The sequence below is a fragment of the Ovis aries genome, chromosome 5 (genome assembly GCF_016772045.2).
Source record: "Ovis aries strain OAR_USU_Benz2616 breed Rambouillet chromosome 5, ARS-UI_Ramb_v3.0, whole genome shotgun sequence".
Classification (NCBI taxonomy): domain Eukaryota; kingdom Metazoa; phylum Chordata; class Mammalia; order Artiodactyla; family Bovidae; genus Ovis; species Ovis aries.
In genome coordinates this window covers 23,314,599-23,329,513 of record NC_056058.1, presented here as the reverse complement: position 1 = coordinate 23,329,513, position 14,915 = coordinate 23,314,599, and the positions used below count along the sequence as shown (strand labels likewise).

The 14,915-nt window shown below is 40.9% G+C and overlaps 1 protein-coding gene across 1 annotated transcript in view; it reads right to left on the bottom strand.

Moving 5' to 3' along the window:
- Positions 1–14,915, bottom strand: part of FBN2 (fibrillin 2) — a 229,160-nt gene that overhangs the window by 162,914 nt on the left and 51,331 nt on the right. The window contains exon 6 of the mRNA XM_004008653.5: positions 4,394–4,591. Within this exon, the coding sequence (XP_004008702.2) occupies positions 4,394–4,591 (198 nt within the window). The remainder of the gene's footprint in view (positions 1–4,393; positions 4,592–14,915) is intronic.

The window sequence follows — 14,915 nt, the reverse complement described above, 5'->3', positions numbered from 1 at the left end:
ATACTATGTATTAATAGCATAGTATATATTCTGTAGAAAAAAATGTTGCTTTATCAGGAACTCTATATAGTCATACCATTAGTCATATCAATGATTTAGAATTTTATTATCCACAGTGAACAATAGATTAAAAATTATATTTAACTTGATTTTCATATTTGTTGTGGTTGGTACTAATCCAAGAGACAAAACATTCACAAAACCATTCTAAGGCCACAGCTGACAAGGCTTTTACATGCACGTAAATATACAGCTGATAATTTACTGGGTTATATGGTCACTCTTGGGGCTTCCTAGGTGGCAGAGTGGTAAAGAATCCGCCTGTCAATACAGGAGACCCAAGAGATGCAGGTTTAATTCCTGGGTCCGGAAGACTCCCTGGAGGAGGAAATGGCAACCACTTGCGAAATCTCATGGACAGAGAAGCTTGGCAGGCTACAATCCATGGGGTCGCAAAAAAGTCAGAGAAGACTTAAAGACTAAACAACAACAACAGGGTCATCGCTTGGGTGTCCCTATAGTTCTGATGTGAAAAGAGTTCAGATGCAGACCATTTTTAAAACTACATTTTATAAGACTACAAAACTAAGAAAAATCTGTGGAGGCCACTGTCAGAAATATACTTACCAAATTATGCAGAGCACTCAGATTTTATAATTCGATGGACTGAGGTTACGTCCAGGTTCCTGAATCTACCAATTCTCATTTGGGGTTTGGATGGACACTGGCCTGGCTTTCCGCAATATACCATTTACATAGGCTGGATAAACAACCTCTCTACCTCTGACACTGGTTCAGTTCAGTTCAGTTCAGTCGCTCAGTCGTGTCCAACTCTTTGCGACCCCATGAACCACAGCACGTCAGGCTTCCCTGTCCATCACCAACTCCCGGAGTCCACCCAAACCCATGTCCACTGAGTCAGTGATGCCATCCAACCATCTTATCCTCTGTCGTCCCCTTCTCCTCCTGCCCCCAATCCCTCCCAGCATCAGGGTCTTCTCAAATGAGTCAGCTCTTCGAATCAGGTGGCCAAAGTATTGGAGTTTCAGCTTCAACATCAGTCCTTCCAATGAACACCAAGGACTGATCTCCTTTAGGATGGACTAGTTGGATCTCCTTGTAGTCCAAGGGACCCTCAAGAGTCTTCTTCAACACCACAGTTCAAAAGCATTGATTCTTCAGAGTCAGCTTTCTTTATAGTCCAACTCTCACATCCATACATGACCACTGGAAAACCATAGCCTTGACTAGACGGACCTTTGTTGGCAAAGTAATGTTTCTGCTTTTTAATATGCTGTCTGAAAGGTCAGGGCAAGGTCAGGATGAAGGGTCAGGGCAAGGCCAGGAAGAAAGGCCAGGGCAAGGCCAGGAAGAAAGGTCAGGGCAAGGTCAGGATGAAAGGTCAGGGCAAGGTCAGGCGTGTTGAGGCATGCCTGGGCATGCCCGGGCATGTCCCGGCAGAGAGTGCTGCAGACATGCCCCGGAGACGGGCCGGCAACCAAGCCGACCAATCAGGAGCTGACACGGAGCCCTTGGACACCAATCACCGCTGAGCCCGCGTTTTCTTCCTTATATGGGAGCCCCGGCCCGGGCTATAAAACCCTTCCCCACCCCACACACCCTCAAAGACTCCGCAGACTCCCTTTACCCCGCAGACTCCCTTTGCTTTGCAGACCTCCCTCGCTCCCTTGCTTACCCGCCCCTGGGAGTTCTGCCCGAGAGCGGCCGCCCAATAAAAGGCCCTGATCAATGGTCCATAGGGGTGGCTCCTTCTTCCCGCGGCGTTTCTTACACTGTCTAGGTTGATCATAACTTTCCTTCCAAGGAGTAAGTGTCTTGATTTAATGGCTGCAGTCGCCATTTGCAGTGATTTTGGAGCCCAGAAAAATAAAGTCAGCCACTATTTCCACTGTTTCCCCATCTATTTGCCATGATGTGATGGGACCAGATGCCATAATCTTAGTTTTCTGAATGTTGAGCTTTAAGCCAACTTTTTCACTCTCCTCTTTCACTTTCATCGAGAGGCTCTTTAGTTCTTCTTCACTTTCTGCCATAAGGGTGGTGTCATCTGCATATCTGAGGTTACTGATATTTCTCCTGGCAATCGTGATTCCAGCTTGTTCTTCCTCCAGCCCAGCGTTTCTCATGATGTACTCTGCATATAAGTTAAATAAGCAGGGTGACAATATACACTCTTGACGGACTCCTTTTCCTATTTGGAACCAGTCTGTTGTTCCATGTCCAGTTCTAACTGTTGCTTCCTGACCTGCATACAGATTTCTCAAGAGGCAGGTCAGGTGGTCTGGTATTGCCATCTCTTTCAGAATTTTCCACAGTTTATTGTGATCCACACAGTCAAAGGCTTTGGCATAGTCAATAAAGCAGAAATACATGTTTTTCTGGAACTCTCTTGCTTTTTCGATGATCCAGCAGATGTTGGCAATTTGATCTCTGGTTCCTCTGCCTTTTCTAAAACCAGCTTGAACATCTGGAATTTCACAGTTCACGTATTGCTGGAGAGTTTTGAGCATTACTTTACTAGCGTGTGAGATGAGTGCAATTGTGCAGTAGTTTGAGCACTCTTTGGCATCACCTTTCTTTGGGATTGGACTGAAAACGGAAGTGGCCACTGCTGAGTTTTCCAAATTTGCTGGCATATTGAGTGCAGCACTTTCACAGCATCATCTTTCAGGATTTGAAATAGCTCAACTGGAATGCCATCACCTCCACTAGCTTTGTTCATAGTGATGCTTCCTAAGGCCTACTTGACTTCACATTCCAGGATGTCTGGCTCTAGGTGAGTGATCACAACATCGTGGTTATCTGGGTCGTGAAGATCTTTTTTGTATAGTATTTCTGTGTATTCTTGCCACCTCTTAATATCTTCTGCTTCTGTTAGGTCCATACCATTTCTGTGCTTTATCGAGCCCATCTTTGCATGAAATGTTCCCTTGGTATCTCTAATTTTCTTGAAGAGATCTCTAGTCTTTGCCATTCTATTGTTTTCCTCTATTTCTTTGCATTGATCACTGAGGAAGGTTTTTTTTTTATCTTTCCTTGCTATTCTTTGGAACTCTGCATTCAAATGAGTATATCTTTCCTTTTCTCCTTTGCTTTTTGCTTCCCTTCTTTTCACACCTATTTGTAAGGCCTCCTCAGACAGCCTTTTTGCTTTTTTTCATTTTTTTTTCTTGGCGATGGTCTTGATTCCTGTCTGCTGTACAATGTCATGAACCTCCGTCCATAGTTCATCAGACACTCTATTTATCAGATCTAGTCCCTTAAATCTATTTCTCACTTCCACTGTATAGTCATAAGGGATTTGATTTAAGTCATACCTGAATGGTCTAGTGGTTTTCTCCACTTTCTTCAATTTCAATCTGAATTTGGCAATAAGGAGTTCATGATCTGAGCCACAGTCAGCTCCCAGTCTTGTTTTTGCTGACTGTATAAAGCTTCTCCATCTTTGGCTGTTGACACTGGTTACTAACATCAATTTGAAAGATTTCACATCTAACTTTGTATATGATTTCATTGTAACAAAGTCTAACTAACGCCCATGTCTTATAATGAATAACATCATTTCTCTGAATAATACAAAAATACTTTCCACTTTCCTTTCACCCTACTACCACTTAAAAGCTCATTACAGCACCTTGTTCCAAGCTTTAAAAATGCACTTAATCCATATATCAGAGAAGTTGTTAAGAAGACTAAGAGTCATGGTGGCTGAAAATTAATTATTCAATATGTATATGACAATTTCCACTATTTGGGTTAAAGCTGATAGTTGTAGCATCCTCAGGGCCCAGATCTAGCCCTGATACATATACATCAGGATGTGGCTGGGAAGATTGCCTGGAGACAAGCTTGTAACCGACTGATTAATAAGCTCAGAAGTAACTGCAGTCACGGTTGGGGTTACTGCTTTGTCTCTGAAGACACTGTTGATAATCTTAGATGGCTCACTTTGTCCCTGTCACCTGAGTTCAGGTTCTCATATCTTTAATGATATGGGAAAGATAGAAAAAATGTGTCCCCCAGGTATTTACACACGCATAGTTTGAGGGGCTGTAGTAGGGAACATGTAATGCCATCTGGATGAAGACATGGAATGGCTTATCTTCTGATTGTCTTAAATACTTTTTAAATTTCCCCCAATTTTTCATTTCTTTCTTCTCCCTCTCTGTCAGTTAACAATAATTTGCTAAGTGGCCAGAAGATAAGCCATCTGTAGTCAGGCGCCCCATCATCAGAGATGATAAGGCCCCTCTTAGAAACAGCTTTGGGTTAAAGGCTCCCATCCACCAAGGCAGATTCCCCCCAGAGCAGTGAAAGGACCCCAGACAACTGGGTGGGTGATTCGGTGCACACGGGTGGAAGGCTCACTCACCTTGGCAAGCTCCAGTGCGTATGTTGGGGATGAAGCCCCGTCGGCAGGGCTGAGGCTGGGCTGGACACATCTCACAGGGGTGGCCCCAGGCCCGTCCAATGGTGGCACAGCACAGGGTCTTCGTACACACAATGCCTGTAAGCTGCCCCTGGCACATCTGGTTGTTGACCTGAGTGAAACACGGACCTGTCCTGTAATCTGGAATGTGAAAGAAGGCAGAGAGACAGGTTTTATAGCCACACACCAATCTCAAAACCAGCACCTCCAAAAACATAAAACAAGAGACTTTCTTCCGGTCAAAATGCTGAATGACAAAAGGCCAGAAAATTCCATCGTGAAAACTCAGAATTTGTCGATAATGAGAAGTGCCTTACAAGACTTCAATGTATTCTGTCCTAGACATTGTAAATAGGTGGCTCAAGGGCTGTGTCTGGGACACAGATGTGTTTTCTTGGCCCGTCTAATGTTTTAAAATGAGTAGCCAACATTGTAAATTGGGAAATTTCACATGAAATTTATATTTCTGGCTTCTCTTAAAAAGTTGGATGTCCTGGCCATGCTAGGCCTGTCACGTTGCATGGCAGTGGTGAAGAGTCCCTTCTAGGACACCACAGCCCAGCCAGCCAGCCCGCTCCACTCACTGGGTTTCACCACCTGTGGCCTGATGGCACCTGCTTTAAGGACTCCTTTGTACCTGTCAATATTCTGAAGTCCCAAAAAAAGTTCAGAAAATCAAAGCAGAACCAAAGAAGACACACCCTTCCATACTGCCTATATATATATATATATATATATATACACATACATATATATATACATATATATATATTTAGGCGGTCTAGATTGATTATAAGCATTTAGTACTAACAGTTTGGTTTCTGTTTCCTTATCAGTCTGTTTAGTTCTCTGTGTAGTGAGAAAGAAGGTACTAATGAGGCCCATGATCATGGATTCTTCCCAAGTTAATATTATATGATCTCTGATTTCTAGAAGATGCTTGTACCATTGTCCAGCTCTCTTACATGATAATAAAAACTTTAGTAAATGTATGTCACATATGATCTATAGGCAAGCTCTTCTATGAATATTCAGTTCAGTCGCTCAGTTGTGTCCTACTCTTTACGACCCCACGAATCTCAGCACGCCAGGCCTCCCTGTCCATCACCAACTCCCGGAGTTCACTCAGACTCATGTCCATTGAGTCCGTGATGCCATCCAGCCATCTCATCCTCTGTCCCCCTTCTCCTCATGCCCCCAATCCCTCCCAGCATCAGAGTCTTTTCCAATGAGTCAACTCTTCACATGAGGTGGCCAAAGTACTGGAGTTTCAGCTTTAGTATCATTCCTTCCAAAGAAATCCCAGGGCTGATCTCCTTCAGAATGGACTGGTTGGATCTCCTTGCAGTCCAAAGGACTCTCAAGAGTCTTCTCCAACACCACAGTGCAAAAGCATCAATTCTTCGGTGCTCAGCTTTCTTCACAGTCCAACTCTCACATCCACACATGACCACTGGGAAAACCATAGCCTTGACTAGACGGACCTTTGTTGGCAAAGTAATGTCTCTGCTTTTCAATATGCTATCTAGGTTGGTCATAACTTTTCTTCCAAGGAGTAAGCATCTTTTAATTTCATGGCTACAGTCACCATCTGCAGTGATTTTGGAGCCCAAAAATAAAGTCTGACACTGTTTCCACTGTTTTCCCATCTATTTGCCATGAAGTGATGGGACCAGATGCCATGATCTTCATTTTCTGAATGTTGAGCTTTAAGCCAACTTTTTCACTCTCCTCTTTCACTTTCATCAAGAGGCTTTTTAGTTCCTCTTCACTTTCTGCCATAAGGGTGGTGTCATTTGCAAATCTGAGGTTATTGATATTTCTCCCAGAAATCTTGATTTCAGCTTGTGCTTCTTCCAGCCCAACATTTCTCATGATGTACTCTGCAAATAAGTTAAATAAGCAGGGTGACAATACACAGCCTTGACGTACTCCTTTTCCTATTTGGAACCAGTCTGTTGTTTCATGTCCAGTTCTAACTGTTGCTTCCTGACCTGCATATAGGTCTCTCAAGAGGCAGGTCAGATGGTCTGGTATTCCCATCTCTTTTAGAATTTTCCACAGTTTATTGTGATCCACACAGTCAAAGGCTTTGGCATAGTCAATAAAGCAGAAATAGATGTTTTCCTGGAATTCTCTTGCTTTTTTGATGATCCAGCAGATGTTGGCAATTCTGGTTCCTCTGCCTTTTCTAAAACCAGCTTGAACATCTGGAAGTTCATGGTTCACATATTGCTGAAGCCTGGCTTGGAGAATTTTGAGCATTACTTTACTAGCGTGTGAGATGAGTGCAATTGTGTGGTAGTTTGAGCATTCTTTGGCATTGCCTTTCTTTGGAATGGGAATGAAAACTGACCTTTTCCAGTCCTGTGGCCACTGCTGAGTTTTCCAAATTTGCTGGCATATTGAGTGCAGCACTTTCACAGCATCATCTTTCAGCATTTGAAATAGCTCAACTGGAATTCCATCACCTCCACTAGCTTTGTTTGTAGTGATGCTTTCTAAGGCCCACTTGACTTCACATTCCAGGATGTCTGGTTCTAGGTGAGTGATCACACCATCGTGATTATCTGGGTTGTGAAGATCTTTCTTGTACAGTTCTTCTGTGTATTCTTGCCACCTCTTCTTAATATCATCTGCTTCTGTTAGGTCCATACCATTTCTGTCCTTTATCGAGCCCATCTTTGCATGAAATGTTCCCTTGGTATCTCTAATTTTCTTGAAGAGATCTCTAGTCTTTCCCATTCTATTGTTTTCCTCTATTTCTTTGTATTGATCGCTGAAGAAGGCTTTCTTATCTCTTCTTGCTATTCTTTGAAACTCTGCATTCAGATGCTTGTATCTTTCCTTTTCTCCTTTGCCTTTCGCTTCTCTGTGAATATTAAGAATAGTCTATTATGACCCTTGTGTCTCAAGCGGTTCATGGGCTAGCAACACATGCATCACTCGAGAACTGGTTAGCGATAAACTCAGCTGTTATCCCAGACTCACTGAACTAGAATATGCATTTCCCAAGATATTTAGGAGATCCACTGTTGCTATTGTTTTAATCGCTCAGCTGTGTCTGACTCTTCGCCACCCCATGGACTGATAGCCCGCCAGGCTCCTCTGTCCGTGGGGATTCTCCAGGCAAGAATACCGGAGCGAGTTGCCACTTCCTCTTTCAGGGAATCTTCATGGCCCAGGGATCGAACCCATGTCTCCCACATTGGTAGGTAACTTCTTTACCACTGAGTCACCTAGGAGAATCACAGGCACCTTAAAGTTTAAGAAGGACTGATCTAGACTATAAGCAACTTGAAAGCTCGGCATTTCTATCTTTCCATGCTATAATGACCTTATAAGACGATCAATACATATATACATAGGAAAGGAAAGTTGCTCAGTCGTGTCCGACTCTTTGAATACATATACATAAATATGTATTATTTTAAGCAGAGCTGAACCATTCTGTTCAGTTCAGTTGCTCAGTCGTGTTCGACTCTTTGCGACCCCATGAATTGCAGCACACCAGGCCTCCCTGTCCATCACCAACTCTTAGAATTCACTCAAACTCAGATCCATCGAGTTGGTGATGTCATCCAGCCATCTCATCCTCTGGCGTCCCCTTCTCCTCCTGCCCCAAATCCCTCCCAGCATCAGGGTCTTTTCCAATGAGTGAACTCTTCGTATCAAGTGGTCAAAGTATTGGAGTTTCAGCTTTAGCATCAGTCCCACCAATGAACACCCAGGACTGATCTCCTTTAGGATGGACTGGTTGCACCTCCTTGCAGTCGAAGGGACTCTCAAGAGTCTTCTCCAACACCACAGTTCGTTAATAAGCTTTTAATTTATTGCTTGTACTTTGAAAGACACAAGAAATCACAGAAACATCAGTCTTCTAAAGACTGACCAGTTAAATGACTAACATTTACAGAATACAACAAAATATGCCAAACAGTTTTCCTCTCCTTTAAACAAAGGTTGTACGTATAGTTTATTAACTCTTGAGAATGTAAGGTGATAGTCAGGATTTCCTGATAAGCCTTTATTCAAATAACCTAATTCTATGTGAAGGGGAAAGCCAGAACAAGTTTATTTCAGATTTTTGTAAAAACAAAACAAAGTTACATTCAATGGAAAAATAGTCAATAATGTTGGTAACATTTTTATGAAAAACTGCTCCTGGGGCGGGGGATCAAACTTGGGTCTAATTTAACATTCAAAATGCTAAACTAGAACAACATAGATGTCATCTGAATCCTGTAACATGACAAAAATACAACTTAAAGTCGCAAAATCTGTTTTTTAAAGAAGAATAAGGCTTTGTCAGAGAAAAAAACACTTCAAAAGTTCAATATAAAGGAAACAAAATCCAAAATAGGTAACCTTTGTAGCAAGTTGGTTTAACATTCTCTTACTCTGCAGCTGAACTTCAACAAAAATAGCTCATTTTAATCCCTTACATAAGAACAACAGATGTGCTGGCTACAAATCATGTTTTTGAAGAAGGCAATCTTTGTATTATACTTGTAGATATGTCAACCTTGTACATGCTCCCTCCCCACATCACACGTTGCCAGGTTGTAAATTTTTTAAACCTACCCTATTGTCCTTCAGACAACACATTATTTTTCCCTTTTAAATAAATATCAGACTTACGATAAACTATATCCAGTCCTGAACACGTAGGGAAAAGTCCATTCTTCACCAAAAATCTAACACGCTTACTTTTTGATAGATTCACTCATATATACCTATGTTCACATTCTGTACACTTTTAGGATTCCCACAAAGAAGCCTGAATAGAGTCATAATTTCATTCTTAAGTAAACCAACTTGTCAAAAATTCTTTTCTTTTAACTACAACACCTTCTTAAAATTATGTCCTCTTAGCTCTTTTTGGAGAAGAGGACTATTAGACAAGAACATCCTCTGCAAAGAACCTTTCCAGGTGAAGGTCCTAATTATTCAACCCCAGACCCCCCTTTCCAGGAACAGAGTTAAACATTCCTTATTTCTTTTGCCTGTGTTTCCCTTCTGTAAGACTGCACTGAATCTACTTTCTTACCTGGTTACATTTTGCTTTCAAACTTACAATGTAACCTACTTATTCCAGAAATACTAACAAGCAAAATGTGAACAAATATTAGATATTGAAAAAAGATTGAAATTTCCTGATCAGATTAAAAACATTCTGTCCCAGACTTTGCTAGCATTTTAACTATGGTCAAAGAATATTGAGAGGTCTTAATTAAATGTTATGACTGGCTATACATTTCACCAGTTTCACTGTGGGTAAAATGTTACTGTATATTATGTTAACCATTCAAAGTGAGGGTCATAGGTGCGGTGCATTAACAAAGGACAAAATCGAGCAAGCTGCGTAACAACTGGTATGCTGGACTCAGTGAGCTGTAAATAGTTATTTTCCTCATTACCATGTGACAAAGAGAATTTTATTAAAAATTATCCTGTGAAACAAATATTGCTATTTTGATTTTCTAATATAAGTCCACTTTTATTCATATTAAGCAATTGACACAATTAGCAAACTCATCAAATATTAAATTCCTTTAAGTTTAACTTACATAGCATATATTCACCCACCTTACATTTAAGATTCAATAATTTTCCATAAATTTTATTGAATTGTGCAACCATCACCACAACCCTATTTTAGAACACTTGCATTATCCCAAGATGATTCCTTGTGCTCATCCTCAGCCCTGTCAACTACTGATTTTCTGTCACTAGAAAGTTGCCTTTTCTAGAAAATTTCATAGAAATGAAGTCAAAAAGTATGTGATTTTTTTTTCTGTCCAACTTCTTTTAGTTAGCATAATGTTCTTGAGGACTATCCATGCTTGCTATGTGGCATGACTCAGCACTTCTTTTTACTGCTGAATAATATTCCACTATATGGATATTATATCAGTTGCTCAGTCATGTGCAACTCTTTGTGACCCCATGGACTGGTGCCTGCCAGGCGCCTCTGTCCATGGAATTCAAGGGGCAATAATACTGGAGTACGTACCCATCTTCTTCTCCAGCTGTATGGATGTATCACATCTGATAACCAAGTACTGGACTTTTTCTGGGCTGTATGGCGAATATATGTTTCATTGTTTAAATAAAGTGTCAAACTGTTTATCAAAATAACTTCAAGATTTTACATTCCTACCAGTAATGAAAGAGATTCTAACTCCTCCACATCCTTGCTAATAGTTTCTGTTTTCTATCATTATTATAGCCTATGTTACCATTTTATTTAAATTCAATATACTTGAGAATTCTGCTCCATTTCTCAAGTCCTCTTAGTATAATTAGAGCTGCTAAACAGTGCTCACAAAAGGTGAGCATTATCATCACGTGGACAACCAGACAACCTCTGGAGAGGTTTCCGGGAGGTAAAGACAAACATAGACCTGCAGGGGATTTGGGATTGAGAGGAAAAAATTTGCTTTCATTTTTTGCTTATTTATTCTTTGGTTTGTTTTGTGGAAGAGACAAGGATTTCTAAAAGACAATAATTTCTAGTAAGAGACCCCTAAGGAATCAGGCTGAGAGCAAAACCAGAATTTTTGTAGAAGAGCTATCCTTAGATAGAAGAACAAAAATCCTGTTCTTGTAACCCAAGGGAGGAAGGGCAGACTGTACAGAGAGGTCGGCCTGTTTATACAGCAGAGGAGAAAGAGTCATGACCTCTTGGATACCTTTTCCTTTCCTTGTGAGGAGGTGGACACTAGGTCTCTGGAAGAGGTTGGCTGGAGTGTCAGATGATGGAGACTAACTGAGACAGACATCGAAGATACCTCTCAGGAGAGGGAGCTGTCCTAAGAATCCACAGAGGATGCCCAGGGGACACCCGGCACGTCTCTGTGGTGGACGAACAAGATGGAATTTAGAGTGGGCTCCATCTGTCTGTGTTTTGACTTTTTTCCAATAGCTCTGGGCAGCAGAGGAACTCTCTGAGAGATAAGGGTACATCCAGGACTAGAGTTTTGTCTGTCAGAGAAGAAAAAGATTCAGAACAGCAAATGTGTTAGGACACATTTATAGACTGTGGAGTCTACACTGGATGAGATGCAAAGTGAGAAAAGGAACAGATGGGTAGATAACAAGCGAGAGAAAGCAGCAAGGTCAACAGATGAGGTGTCCCCAAGAAGCCCCAGAAGAGAAGGGAAATGAGTCATAGTGATAGCCATACATCAGCTGTCCAAGTGGTATTATTTAGTTAACTGTATTATTTATTTAACTGTCAGTAGAATGCAGTTATGGTCCACAGCTGCACAGATGGACACTGCATAATTCAGGAAAGCTACCCACAACTACTCTAACATAAATGACGTCCCCTGGAGTTGTGCAGTCAAATAATGCCCTAAAGATATTCAAAACTCCATTCATCCTCACTTTAGTAAACAGAATTCCCTGATCCCAGACAGTGTATGAAAATATGTAAGATTTCCCATCAAGTTCCACAGTCTTTGAACTTAAACAAGAAGGCAGCATTTCCATTCTCAGGAACCAAAGAAAGGCAACATGCAATCCAGCGATTACCCTGTGTGGGACCTGCAGACAGGAGTGAGTACAATGCAGAGCTCTGGAATGTGTGAAACCTAAGCCAAATGATGCTGGTGACATGACCGCCTCCTTTGAGTAATGGAGTTGTTGACACAGCAATGACAATAAGGTTGACTGCATCCCATTAGGGTTCTAATTGAGAATCTATCTAGTCAGTCTGCCAGCTGAAATCTCTGATCACAGATATAACTGGAGCATGCAGGGAAGGCAACACCTCGAATTAAATAGTTTCCTTAGTCTCAATAAAATTTGCCTGCATGTCTGCAAGTCCAGACTTCATGGTGGGTCTAAATATTTAACTCAGATAAATGAGACAGCAATTATCTTCCACGATGGACAAACAACTGCTAACCTCAGGAAATTTTAGACTTAAGTAGAGAGATGCTGAAGAGAATCAAAGCCATTAAATTAAGAACCGGTGCAAAATGTATGCACCTGTAATGTTTCCTGGGGCTTCCCTGGTGGCTGGGTGGTAAAGAATCTGTCTGCAATGCAGGAGACTTGGGTTCGATCCCTGGCTTGGGAAGATCCCCTGGAGAAGGACATGGCAATCCACTCCAGTATTCAGGCCTGGAGAATTCCATGGACAGAGAAACCTGGCAGGTTATAGCCCATGGGGTCGCAAAGAGTCACATACGACTGAGAGACTAACGCTTGCACTTTCAATAGGTCCTGGTGGCTCAGTGGTAAAGAATCCGCCTGCCAAGAAGGAGACACGGGTTCAATCCCTGGCTCACGAAATGGAAACCAATACCAAAATGTTCTTGTCTGGAAAATTCCATGGACAGAAGAACCTGGCAGGTTACAGTCCATGGGGTTGCAGAAGAGTTAGACACGACTTAGCAACTAAACAATGTTTAATGGCATCTGGTTCACTCTATTAGATTGCCCTGTAAGCACAATTTAAAATTAATAATTGGGTAACTTATTCAGAGTTGTGATTTTTCATGTTAAAATGTGACTATGCTTACATACAGAACTGGATCATTTAAGTGAACCTTAGATTTTTGTAAATTTGTTTGAGTATTTAGACATTCAAATTTTAATTAAGTTTATGAGAGCTATTTGAAAGGTGTATAATTTAAGTACTTAAGGGAGATAGTAGGTGTATTCAATATATTACAGTAGTTTAAAAGGTAGGGAGGTGTTCCATTAACAACATATGAAAATGGAACCAAATACTATTTAAAGGCCTCTTAGAGTGACTACTAAAATCTGCTAGACTCATTACTAGATGAGTGATATTTATAAGCTAAATTTACAAGTTCAAGGAATATACCCTAAAGAACTGAAAGCAAGAATCTGAAGCGATATTTGGACAACCATGTATCCAACAGCATCATTCACAATAGCTAAGAGACGGACACAACCTACGTGCCCACTGACTGCTGAATGCTGAATGAATAAACAAAATGCATTCAATGGAACACTATTCAGCCTTTAAACAGAAAGACATTCTGACATACGCTACAACATGGATGAACCTTAAGGACGTTATTCTGAGTCAAAGAGGCCAGTTACTAAAGGAAAAAAAACACTGAATGATTCCACTTATATAAAACATCTGTGTCTATGAATATAACCACATTCATAGATACAGAAAGTAGAACAGGGCTTATCAGGGGTTGAGGGGTAGGTGGGGAATTAGTGTTTAATGGGTTCAGAGTTTCAGTTTTGTGGATGAATGGTGATGATAGCTGCATAACACTGTGAATCACTTTAATGCCATGGAACTGTACATTTAAAAATGGTCATGATAATAAATTTCACGTTATGGTTCTACACAAGTAAACATTTTCAAAAAATTCCTAAAATAACCATGACTTTGAAATCATTTTTAAATAAAACAAACTTGAGTTTTTAACACCAAAATAAAAAAAGAAACCTTGAGTCTTTTTTAATATACAGAGTCACCACGGAGGGCACTGGAACATCCCCTTTCCACACGGCCCACCTTCTTTGGGATGGATATTTATGTTGTTCACAACTGCCCACAAAGGCACAGAATGCTTCATGGGTCTTTACTACATAGCTTGACAGGTTTTCTATAAGGCAGATTCCTAGCACTGGAATTGTTGGCTCAACTAGCCAGTTTGAAAAATATTACAGAATTGTTCTCTGAATAAGTGGTAACCAATATATACTCTCAACAGTAGTCCACTCCTTCCAACACTGAATAGAAGCAAATGGTTTGTGTTCATTCAATGAGTGAAAAATGGTATCTCTGACAGGGCAACTCATTGTCCCTATGTATTAACAAGCAAGAGAAGCAAATAAAGTCTTTAAGTTAGGCCCTTTATTATGACTCTTTCTATAAACTATCTCAACTTATTTTGAAGTGCTAAAAAAAGTGTGTGTCATTTTTACCCACGAAAAAACTAAAAATCATACACTAAGTAATATGCGGAGAATCAAAGAGCTGATAGAGGGTGAAGTGACCCTAGACTTGGCCACCTATCTCACACCTGCTGCATCTGCTAAGCCCCAAGACACAGAATATTCAGTCTCAACTTTTGGTAACTTTGCTATCTCCTAACAGAACAAGCTCCTTTACCATTTAAGTGAATACTGTCACAGTTCCACAAATGCCTCCTCCCAGCCCAAGTACAATCTCCTAATTCCCAATGAACAAGGTCCAGTCTTGCTTTGTTTCTGATTTTTCCCAAAGATGAGTCTCCATCTAGCCAGATTACGTTAGGGAAAAATGCTCGAACAGAGAAACGTTAAAGACCCTGCTTCTGCAAAGAGATGAGTAATTACTTTGATTACCACAGTTGTATTGCATTTTGCTTCTAACATAATACTGTTGCTTAATATTTCAACAGAACGTGGACTCAGCAAATAAGAGCCCCTTTCACCCTCCTCTGGTCTTTCACAAGGCTACTGCTGACATCAAAGGGCG